General features: G+C 40.6%; 1 protein-coding gene across 3 annotated transcripts in view; it reads left to right on the top strand.

Annotated features, from left to right (window-relative positions):
- Positions 1 to 4,594: 4,594 nt before the first annotated feature.
- RNF130 (ring finger protein 130) overlaps positions 4,595 to 12,041 on the top strand; it is a 115,747-nt gene continuing 108,300 nt past the window's right edge. Inside the window, exons 1-2 of one of the 3 annotated variants that reach the window (XM_015571542.1) lie at positions 4,595 to 4,727; positions 5,080 to 5,274. In XM_015571542.1, coding sequence (XP_015427028.1) covers positions 4,718 to 4,727; positions 5,080 to 5,274 — 205 coding nt within the window. In that variant the 5' untranslated portion in view covers positions 4,595 to 4,717. The remainder of the gene's footprint in view (positions 4,728 to 5,079; positions 5,275 to 12,041) is intronic. The other 2 variants (XM_015571543.1, XM_006775390.2) reach the window with 2 other exon arrangements.

Genomic DNA, 12,041 nt, shown 5'->3' with positions numbered 1-12,041 from the left:
GGGACATTAGCTTGTTTCCTGCCTTGGGACTCAAACTGAAACATTGGCTCTTGGATTTCAAGCTTGCGATAAGCTCTCCATCTTGCTGAATTACCCTGCAGATCTTGGAAGGTATCAGCCTCTAGTCTATAATCATGTGAGCCAGTTCATTGTAATAGCAATCTTTACACACACACACACACACACACACACACATCCCCTTATTGGTCTGTTTCTCTGGAGAACCGGTAGGGGCGCACAGGGTAACTAGTTAGGTTTATTTATTTTATTATTTTTAAAAATATATTTTTATTGATTTCAGAGAGGAAGGGAGAGGGAGAGAAGGAGAGAATCGTCAGTGATGAGAGAGAATCAGTGATTGGCTGCCTCCTACTAGGGATCGAGCCCACAATCCAGGCATGTGCCCTTGACAGAATCGAACCCGGGACCTTCAGTCTGCAGGCCGACGCTCTAGCCACTGAGCCAAACCAGCTAGGACTAGTTAGGCTTATTTTTATTTTTACTTTTTTTGTAGGAAACAGCTGATAGAATATTGCCCAAGTCAGAATATTTCCACGTGAAGCAGGGAGGTCTTTGGCACAAGGTTTTTCTTTATATTCATTCTGGCCTAGTCCCCCTCTGTCGTCCCTCCCTCTCTCCCTTCATCAGTCACAGTAAGTGTCTACATGCCAGACATGTTAAAGGAGATGCTAGATCTCACACTTAGGAGACACTCAGAATAACCAACCAGTTACTAATACAGTGCAGTGAATGCTAAGATGGCTGTGATCTCGGGGTGCCTGGGAGGCATGGACACAGCACCCAGCTCAGCTTTAGGAGGTCGGAGAAGATGTTAGCAGAATCCTGAAGCTTAGGTGGTGGTCAGCAAAGGAGTATTAGCATTTCAGGTGGAGAAAATGAGACACGGGCTCTGAGAGTGAGAGACACACTGAGGCACCTGCGCTGTGCGCCTGGAGAAGTCCGTGACCTTCCACCATGTGTCCCAGCCCCATGTGACGCTTACAGCAGCAGACTGATGGTCGGGGGCGGGGGAGGAGACATCACCCAGGTCATAACTTGGTGACTGCTACTCTTAGGTGGGTGTTTCCTTTTTTAAAAGATAAGGTCTTATTAAGTCAAATGGATCCTAGTGGATGGAGCCTTTCAGGCCGCTGGGTTGGGGAAGATAGTTTTTCTTTTTTTTTTTTGTTTCCCTCAGGATAGCTGGCGCTCTCGCAAAACACCCACGAAACGCAGTTTTATCCGGTAAAGCGAATGATTAGTCTTGGGGCCGCCGAAACGATCTCAACCTATTCTCTACAGTGGAGGTCTTCTTTTTAGAACTCGATTATCTTAAATTTGTATAATCTCGTAACTTTGGCTGTATAATCTTCTCACTTGATTTTCTCTAGAGTTTAAGAGAAGGAATTAATCTTTCTCTTGTGTTCTTGTGCTGTTCACTTCTGCACACTCTCCTTTCGGCTGGAGTTTTTCAGCATTCCATGTAGGTTCCGTGGCCGTTACATTGCTCCTTTCCTCTCCGAATGTTGACGCACTCTTCATGCTGGTGCTTCATGTACCTTGTGAACATCTCATTCTGGGCCGGGCATGCCTCCTCAGTACATTCAGAGCTGCTTCAAGATTCAGGACCCAAATGTTTGGTTCTATTCCAATTCTCTACGGTACTTAGTATGTTGCTGAATGTCTAAGTTATTGTGCATTAAGGTGAGGATTCCATCATTGTTCCTATTGAGAATTGTTTGGTTCTAGTCAAGGAGTAAATACTAGTAAAAGTCGCAGACTATTTCTGGATTTGATAGGAAAGGCCATACAGGGGGAAAAAATTGAAGTTAAGTTTTTCTATAATACAGTATTTTTCAGCTTTATTGGGTATAATTGTCAAATTTTTAAGGTATTGTAGTACAATATTTTTTTATTATATATGATTTCACATTTTTGTGATAACTTCAAGTAAGTTTTTCCTGACACTGTGACTAATAAATGCAAAGAAGTCAGAGGTAATGTCCTCTTCTAAACTTTAAGGTAAAAAAAAAAATTTCTGAATTTGAGCAAAATTGCTATTGACATATTTTATGGTTCATAATTATATAGCTGTTTTATGACTTCACTTAATACATTGCTTCAAGTACAAATAACTGGTATTAAATTTTGCCACTTGGTCACCAGCCATAGTCATCATTCTTCTTGTGAAATGTGGGTTTTTTAGCTGTTAACATTTTTATTGTTCAAGTTATTTTTTAATTATAGGAAGGAATAAATGGGTAAAATAAGCATACTGTAGTATTAAATGCTTATGAAAACCCCGTATTTCCTTTTTCTGAACAATGAAGACGGCTTCTTTGAACAGGAACTTGCACACCTTATTCTTGTTTATCATCGCATATTCTGTTCTCACCGACACACGTCTTGAGACCTTTCACACGCGGTGGTTTGGGGGAACAGGGGCGTTCTTTTTGCTCATCCAGCCTGTTGTTGGAATTTGTTTGGATTGTGCCTAGAATCTGTTCTTAGTGGATGGAGGTTCCTTTAAGAGATAGACTGTGCTCTGTGGTGGCACCCCTTGCTGTCTCTTTTAGTCTTAGACGTTGTGACCATTACTGAAAGGCTGTCCTTCTAAGTGGACAGTGACATTGTCAGAGCAACAGGGAGAAAGGGTGAGGCTAGGGAGCTGTTGGGAGAGGGGACACAGGATGTGCTGCCCAGCTCTGGGTGGTTTCGTGAACGTCAGCAGAGTCCCCGTGTCACCAGGCTGGATCACCAGCACAGGATGGGCGGCACCCATAACATAACAGAAGGGAATGAGTTGGAGGCACCTAAGAGTAGAGGAATTGTTAAAGACTTTTTCACATAAACATAACTCTTGTGAGGTAAGAATTTTATCTCAATTTTACAAATAAGTAAAAGTGGAAGATTGGAGAATTTGGACCCCCAGGTCTTGCTGGTCCCTTACTGTGTTGTTTTCTCTTTACCACACAGTGAACAATAGGAAATCAGGGGGAGGACAGGAACATCACAGAAAACGAATGTTTCACATAAGACAAGTATATAGATCTCTTTCTATATTCTTTTTTTTTAATGTTTTTACTGGTTTTTTGTGGGTTGTTTTTTGTTTGTTTGTTTGTTTTTGAGAGAGAAGAAGGGAGAGGGAGAGAGAAACATTGATATAAGAAAGAAACATCCATCAGTTGCCTCCCACATGCACCCCGACCAGGGATCGAACCCACAACCTGGGTATGTGCCCTGACTGGGAATCCAATGGTGACCTTTGGGTGCACGGACAACACTCAACCAACTGAGCCACACTGGCCAACACTCTTTAGATATTCTTGATTCTGCATTTTCCTCAAGGTTTGTGCAGCAGTGTATTTTGAAAAATCACAAATGGAGCACTTAAAACAAGTTCTTTGTGCCTATTTGGAAATAGTATTGGAAATTTTCCCAAGACACTGAGGTTATCCTAACACATCACCTAAATGCTTATATTTTAAAACAGCATAGTAATCGGTGAAACGGACAGATATCACTGAAAGTAAAGTGTTTCACAGTTTCAAAGTTTCACAATGCCTTGACTGTGTCTTTCAGTAGTTGACTACTGAAGTTTAATTTGATTAAGAAAGAACTAAACTGTATAAGGGAAAGGGTGAATCATAGTTGTAGACAGTATTCGTCATGACAAATTATGAAATCATTGATCACCCACTTATTGTGTATTAAGAGACCTCTGGTAGCAAATACGTTTTCATCGTTGCCCCTCCCCATGATAATGAGAGAATTTGGGGAAAGATATTTAAGTGGAAATGATAGATGGAACATTTCTCTGTAGTTAGTGGCATCTCTGCATTTTAGTTTCTTTAAATAATGTGAACATTTCATTTCTTTTAGTAAACAGTGTGCTTTCAGGGAAAGCAAACATTTCCCCGCTGGTGTCTTTTTCACACTTTATTTTTTATCAATACTTATTTAATGTTCTTATTACTTATTTGCTTCCAGTGTTACTCTTTTGTGCTGTGCCCACTCCCCCCAGCCTGCACAGTGCTGGGAGGGACTGACTCAGGAGGCAGAGGGCCCGCTGTCCTCTGGCCCTGGGAGCCGCAGTCTCCAAGCTTACCTTGGTGGCTTCTTCCTCCCCTGCATTGCCCCACTTTCATTTTAACCTGTTATAAATGCAGGATGAGGAATGGGAAGAACAGCCAGGCACAGGGTCTCAAGATTTACAAAGGGCATCAGAGCCATGATGCTCATATTTGCAGAATCAAAAATGGAGGTGCTTGCCCTAACCACTTCACATGTATTTGAGGCTTCTTGAAACAAGCTATTCCCCCAAATCTAGGACAGTCACCATGTAATTTGTATCTCAAGGGATAGTCTTGGTGTAACCCCTTAGACAGGAAGAGTAGTAAGTTAATATGTGTCCTAATGTGGAATTAATTGCAGAGTAATTTTAACAGTAAATGTAAGTTAGAGGAATAATCTATTCTGATGGTTATGTTACTACTATAACTTTCAGATGCAAGCCCGAAGTGAAGTTTTCTAACTTCCTTATACTTACTAAGAAATCTGTTCAAGCACGCTCGAATTTTTTTTCTTTCTTTTTTTTTTAAAGCATGCTTGAATTTCAAGACGACCACTTGATAGCTGAACAAAAGATTAGTTTGCCTTCCTTACCCCAAGCAAAATCATCTCCTCCTGGAGGCGGTGAGAGGTGGGGCATGGAGAGATGAGTAAAGGCAAATGCATGAGTGAGATCAGGGGTAGCTCATTCCCCTGGGTTTCTGGGGGAGGGGAGGGGGTTCTCTGTTTGCCTCTTCTTCCTCCTCTCTTCACCACCCTACACTGGATATTACTGTCTTCTTTGTTCTTGTCACTCGGTAAACAGGATTTTCCACTTTTAATTTGGGTTACAGGGGCATCTTTCTCCCTGTACAGATGAGGATTTAGATTCCGGGTAATGTCCTTTCTGGATATATTCATAGCTCTGCTGTCAGTGAGCTGCTTGATGTGCTTCAGAGAAAGAGTTGATTGGTTTAATTTATCTTTACTTCAGAAAAAAATTATTGTGTTTTTTCCTTTTCCCTTTAGTTGCTGATCATCTGGGCTGTGATCCTCAAACCCGGTTCTTTGTCCCTCCTAATATCAAACAGTGGATTGCCCTGCTGCAGAGGGGAAATTGCACATTTAAGGAGAAAATATCGCGGGCTGCTTTCCACAATGCAGTTGCTGTCGTCATCTACAATAATAAGTCCAAAGAGGAGCCAGTCACCATGACTCACCCAGGTAAGCAAGCACAGGCGGCGGGAGATTTGCTTTCCTCCTAGAAACCACTGCCTCATAGGTAGGCCTCCCTCTGCTGAAACCATATCGTTTTCATCATATTTCTGTGATTATATTTATTTTTGATATTACCATTTGTCTTTTCCCCTTAGCTGAATTTTTTTTCTTAAATAATGGCCATAAGAACCTATAAAACTTGTACTTACTAAGAAACTGGCTGCGATGGAATCATTAGTCATTTTACATTTCTACATTTCGCTTGGAAGCTTTGAAAAATAACATATTAGATTTGGAATCATTCATCCAGGTATCTCATAAGTTCTCAAGGGTTACTTCTTTGAGAAGATGCTTTTATCTTGTCAGAATCAATTTTGAAACTGACTTAGGTATAGCATAATTACAGTTGGAACAATATTATTAATTTCCTGCAGAAACATTTAGGGTATTTCTAATGTAACTGTTCTAATAACAATAGTTTTAATTTATTGCCAGGCACTATAATATGAGCTAAATAGACTTTATTTTTAGAGCAATTTTAACAATAGGAAAAGGATTTATATTATAATTAGATACATAGAAAATTAGAATAATGTGGGAAAGTAAATTGGTACAGTACTTTGGAGGGAAAGTTGGCATTATCTGATGTTAAAGAATTCAGACATTGTAGTTCTAGGTACATACTCTAGAGTACTTTTCAAACTTCAATATGCTATCAGTCACCTGGGAATCTCATTAAAATGCAGATTCTGGTTCAGTCGATCTGGGGGCAGCATGAGCTTCTGTGTCCTTCATGTTTCCAGGTGATGCTGGTGCCACTCTGGTCCCCAGATCTCGCTTTGAGAAACAAGGAGGGAAAGACAGGAACACGGGTTTTAGTCCCAGATTTCCCACCTTCCTCAGCGACAGAGGCCACGCCGCCCCCTGAGCGGGAAGCTGCGGTGACTCTACATCTAACTCTGTGTCGGCCGCGCTCTGTTGTGAGGACAGCAGAACACCTTTATGTGCTGAGAAGCACTGGCTTTCCTGGCTCATGATGCGTCCCAGCTGCTCTTGCCGTCTCCTGTAGGACAGTGCGGCCCGCGTGAGGGCTAAGGACCCTGGCCTCAGAGCCCCGTGCCCAGAGATCCCCGTGGAGCCCTCCCTTGCTCCCATGTCAGCTGTCGCCCCTTAATTTGAGTAAAGAAAGCTTTGTGCTGTGCATTCTAAGGTGAGCTGGTAAGAGCTGGGGAAGAGACGCCCGGGTCACGCCCCGTGAGTTTACCACCCAAGGCCCCAGCAGGCTCCGGGGGGCCTTTCCTGTGCCTCTTTGACAGTATTTCCCTTTTCCTTTCATGTCGTCATTATTTGTATCCTTGATAGCAGTATGGAAAGTATTCAGGTTTCTTTAAAGTTTGTGTCTTTCTTTCTATTCTGTGCAGTAGTCAGCAGCATACCTGGAACAGAGTAAGTGTCCTGCACGGAAATGGTTTCATACAGACGTCGTTCTGTTCAGTTTTCTTTGAGTTTAAGGTGCATGTGATAAACTGATGTTCAGATTCCACACTGTGAAGCGTAAGCATTTTGTTTTCTTGCCTTGTCGATGTTTCAAGAGGTTGCTCATGTTTGTCCTCGTCAGTGCCCTTCATCTGGTCCCTGAAGGACATTTCCAAATGCAGTGCTGTGACATCATTGACAGGAAGGACGCTCAGTTCGTGGTTTTATTTGTTAAGCAGAATGAGTTAGTGGATATGTGGTAGGATAAAGGGGAAGTTATAGGCTCTTGGATAGTTTAAAATAATGCACATTTGGGGAAAGTTAAGGATTTATTTTCCTGGTTTAAAAAAAATGTATACAGATTTTACTGTTATTTAACAGTCTTAAATTTGTCAAATTATTGTCAAATTGAAAATCTCTTAGTTTTATTTGTGTCTCTGTAATAATTTATAGATATTCTTTTCATTGTTTAAAGAAAAGTGAGGTAATTTAGATAAACATGTAGCCAAATAATGATGTTGCTTTTCTATCTTCTTCAGTCAGCGGTGTCAAATGCTTTTTATTGTTCCTTCAGCTGGTTGAACAGAATTAGTTGAGTGCCGCTTCACCTTTTTTCCATCTTATTCTCTTAAATGTATTATCTAGTAGTGACTAGAAAATGTAGAATATTCACTAAGTGAATATAAAAATCACACTTTTTGAAAGCAAGATAAATCACAAACACTTTGCAAAACACCTTTAATATCAATAATTTGGGCTACTTAATATAAATCTGTTACCTTTATTCTAAAAACCCATCAAGAAAATGAGTAACATAATAGTCATACTATTGTTTTATTCTTTAAAGCTTTTAGGTTCTAATTGAATGTGGATTTAATTACTTTGGTAAAGGTGGAACCTGAAGTATAAATGTACTGCTATGGCAGGAAGTGAGAGTTTAAATTTTATGTATTCTTTTTGCTTTAATTTACAGATATTTCTACTTTATCTTCTAAGTGATCCATATATTTTTTTAAAATTCATAATTATTCCCCAAGTTATCTAAAACTGAATCACTTAGGTAGTTGCTTTTAAAAAATAAAAACAGCTTTTAAAAAATAACTGCTGATGATTTTGTTTTAAAACTTTTGCATAAGCTCCCAATTCTTCTTTTATGTCTCTAAATGTTAGGTGGATGTAGAGAACCCCTACCTCTGTCAGATACTTGAGATGGTTTTTCTACAAGCCTTCCTTCTGACTTAGAGATTACAGGCTCCATGCAGTCCTGAGCAGTTGTTGGAACTCATCGCTTGATTTACCTTTTTATCTTTCGTGCTACCCCTTCCTCTCCTGCAGCAGAAGAGGAGGGAGCTACGGTGATATAAAGGGTCTGAGTTAAGAATACTGACTGAGAAATCAGCCCGATCGGGTACAGGTTGGAAGACATTTTTCACTTGATAGCTGTTCACATGAGGATGACCCTGGACTTCATGCTACACACTCAGCATTAGTCCCACCGGCACAGATGCTGCGGAAGGTGATGCGGCCTGGCATCACCTTAGAGTCTGGTGTTAGAGGTGTTAGAGGTCTGGTGGGGCTGCCTTGCCCCTTGATTGATGCCTTAGAGTGCTCCCCAATTCAGGTTTTTCTTGAAGGGGACGCAGATAAAGAGGTATTTGAGACAAGATATTCTTTGCAGGAAGTTTGCATTAAGAATGGTTAGCCTCCCAAGGCCCATGCCGAAGACCAGTGGCCTCCCTCCATGTTTGTTCAGTATAAAACCCTCCCCATAGATCCCAGACTGACGCTCCCTAGGAAGGCTTTCTGCCCCTGCTGAGACCCTGTCAGACTCTAAGTCTAAGGTAAGACCATCCTGCATATCAGATATTTACATTACGAATCATAACAGTAGTAAAATTACAGTTATGAAGTAGCAACAAAAATAATTTTATGGTTGGGGGTCACCACAACATGAGGAACTGTATTAAAGTGTTGAGGCGCAGCCAAGGTTGAGAACCACTGCTTTAGAGGAGGAATGAAAAGGGGCCCCTCATGGGGTAGGAGAATGGGATAGGCTTTGTATTTCCCACTTACTAACAGTTCTGGAGTTCTCAGTCCCATCTTGTCATTTCCCTTTCTACCCAGATCATTTTTTTGATCACTTCTTGCAGTGCAGATCTTTTTTTTTTTTAATTAATTTCAGAGAGGAAGGGAGAGAGAGAGAGAGAGAAACATCAATGATGAGTGAGAATCATTGATCAGCTGCCTCCTGCTGGGGGTTGAGCCTGCAACCTGGGCATGTGCCCTTGACCAGAATCAAACCTAGGACCCTGCAGCCCACAGGCTCATGCTCTGTTCACTGAGCCAAACCAGCTAGGGTGCAGTGCACCTCTTGCTGGTGATGAATTTTCTCATCATTTATCTGAAAATGTCCTTTTTTAAAAACATATTTTATTGGTTTTTTTTTAGAGAGAGATAGAAACATTGATGAGAGAGAACATCAGTTGGCTGCCTCCTGCATGCCCCTCACCAGGGATTGAGCCCACAGCCCAGGCAGGTGCCCTAACCAGGAGTCGAACTGGTGACCTCTTGGTGCATAGGTAGATGTCAACCACTGAGCCACACCGGCTGGGCTGAAAATGTCTTTTTTGCCATCATTTTTCAGCACTTTAAAGTGGTGTTGTTTTTCTTGCCTCCTTTTTTTTTATGAGAAGCTGTTCTCTTTTATAATACGTTTTTTAAATAAACTTTATTTTTTACAACAGTTTTACAGTAGAAAAATTGCAAGGATCCTACAAAGAATTCCCACAGCCTCTGCACCCAGTTTCCCCTATTATTAATATCTTAACATAGTGGTACATTATTTATAATTACGAACCAGTATCGATACATTATTATTAACTGAATTCTATACTTCTTTCAGATTTCCTTAGTTTTTATCGAATGTCCTTTTCGGTGCCAGGATCTCATCCAGGGCACCACTAGGCATTTAGTCCTGTGTCTCCTTAGGCTCCCCTTGGCTGTGACGGTTTCTCAGATTCTTTTGTTTTGCTGACCTACTGTAAATACTTTTATGGAGTACGTTCAGGGATTTTATAGACTGCCCCTCGGTAGGGACTTATTTCATGTTTTTCTCGTGATTAGACTGAGGATATGGTTTTGGGGAGGAAGACCACAGAGGTGAAGTGCCGTTCTCATCACAGTGGATCCAGGGCACGCACTGGCCGAGACGTGTGTCGGCTTCTCCGCTCTCTCCACACAGTACTCTTTGGAAGGAGATGACTATACACAGGGAGCTAGCCCCGCCCCCTCAGGGCAGCGTATTTATACTTATTTGAAATTATTCTGCATAGATGATTTGTTCCTTCTCCATTTATAAATTTATTCAATCATTTACTTTTATATCAGTGTGAACTCATGGATATTTATCCTATACTTGGTATTATAATACAATACTCCTTTATTTTGTTGCTCAAATTGTTCTGGTTTTGGCCATTGGGAGCTCTTTCAGTTGGCTACTCTGCCTTTGATGTACCCATTGCCATCGGTTGGTTGGTTGGTTGTTGGTCTTTTGCATTTGCTTCCTTACTTTCTGGTGCCATAAGATGTTCTAGGCTCATCTTGTTTCTGTTTTCTGTCCCAGTACTGGACTCAGCCATTACGCCAAGGAACTCCTATTTTATTGGAGAATGATATTAGCAATCCAGACCCGAGCATTACATGTGCTTTTACTATTCACTTTTTGTTGCTTCTGGGCCTCCTCAGCTGACAGAGCAGGGAAATATATGTGTGCATACTGACCCTTGTGTACACATGTCTATAAATATTTCCATATGTAACTATCTCTATCTATGTCAGTGATGGCGAACCTTTTGAGCTCGGCATGCCAGCATTTTGAAAAACCCTAACTTAACTCTGGTGCCGTGTCACATATAGAATTTTTTTGATGTTTGCAACCATAGTAAAACAAAGACTTATATTTTTGTTATTTATTTTATATATTTAAATGCCATTTAACAAAGAAAAATCGACCAAAAAAATGAGTTCAAGTGTCACCTCTGACACGCGTGTCATAGGTTCGCCATCACTGATCTATGTTAACCTAAGGATGAGTTGATACTGATATCTCCAGCTCGAATCCATTACCATATGGTTCATGAAGCCTCCTCCTTTTGTTATCTGTAAACTCCCACTCCAGCAATAAGAAACCTGGCCCCCACCATCCATTTTCTTTTTTTTTTAGATGTAAAATATTTTATTTGTAAATGGTTATCTTCTAAATCTGTGTCCACAAATTCCAAAACCCATAACACTCTGTATACTTCAAAAAATTCAATTTTTCCAACATTAGATACTATTATACAGAACCAAAAACAAAACAAAAACCGGTAGGACAAATACTGGTAGGATGTCAGAATATTGTACAAGAGAAGAAAAATATTCAAGAAACAAATTTCATACAGCTATTTATCAAGAGAAAAATATATACAATTGATTTATTCTGTAAGATAAAAATACATCATGCCATATACATTACAATTTTCTTAATTGTTCATTTCACTGAGTTCTCAGGCTTATATATTCTAAAACATAAATAACAGATTTGAAGGCTGTTAGAGTTCTGGTGCTTGGTGTGAAAGTTAATGTAGGCAGCTTTCCTCTCAGTGTAAATCTTCTCGATAGGAATACCTAACTCTGTACTTAACCTTTTTTCTCCACCCATTTAAAATTCTTTTATCAAAAACTTGTAAGAAAACTTAGAAGTATCTTTAACTTGAAAATGATACAGAACTAGGTGGATCTTGGAAAACATATAACAAAAAGAAAGTATTTATTAAGTCCACCTCCAAATGGGTTCAAAAATTAGTAACAATGGTTTGTGCATGCCTGGCTTCAGTAGCAGTTCAAGTGGAGGACCCCCAGCAACCTTTATTCCCATAGGCTGAGTGTACGCTAACATCTGCCACCCGCTAAAAACACACATTGAAAGCTTGAGACCGAGCCAGTGGCTCCATTAGAGTGTCGTCTCCGTACATCTAAAGTTGCAGGTTCGATCCCTGGTCAGGATACATAGGAGAGGCACCAGTTGGTGTTTCTCATATCAACGTTTCTCTGTCTCTCTTTCCCCTTTCCTCTTTCTGTAAAAATCAATAAAAATATATCACAGGTGAGAATTAAATATGTGTGTGTGTGTGTGTGTGTGTGTGTGTGTATACTAGAGGCCCAGGGCACGAAATTCATGCAGGGGCAGGTGTCCCTCAGCCCAGCCTGCACCCTCTCCAATCTGGGACCCCTCGAGGGATGTCCCCCCCTCTTTG

Source organism: Myotis davidii, unplaced genomic scaffold, assembly GCF_000327345.1.
Source record: "Myotis davidii unplaced genomic scaffold, ASM32734v1 scaffold648, whole genome shotgun sequence".
Lineage (NCBI taxonomy): Eukaryota > Metazoa > Chordata > Mammalia > Chiroptera > Vespertilionidae > Myotis > Myotis davidii.
Note: the sequence above shows the minus strand (reverse complement) of the source record. Positions and strands in the feature narration are given on the sequence as shown.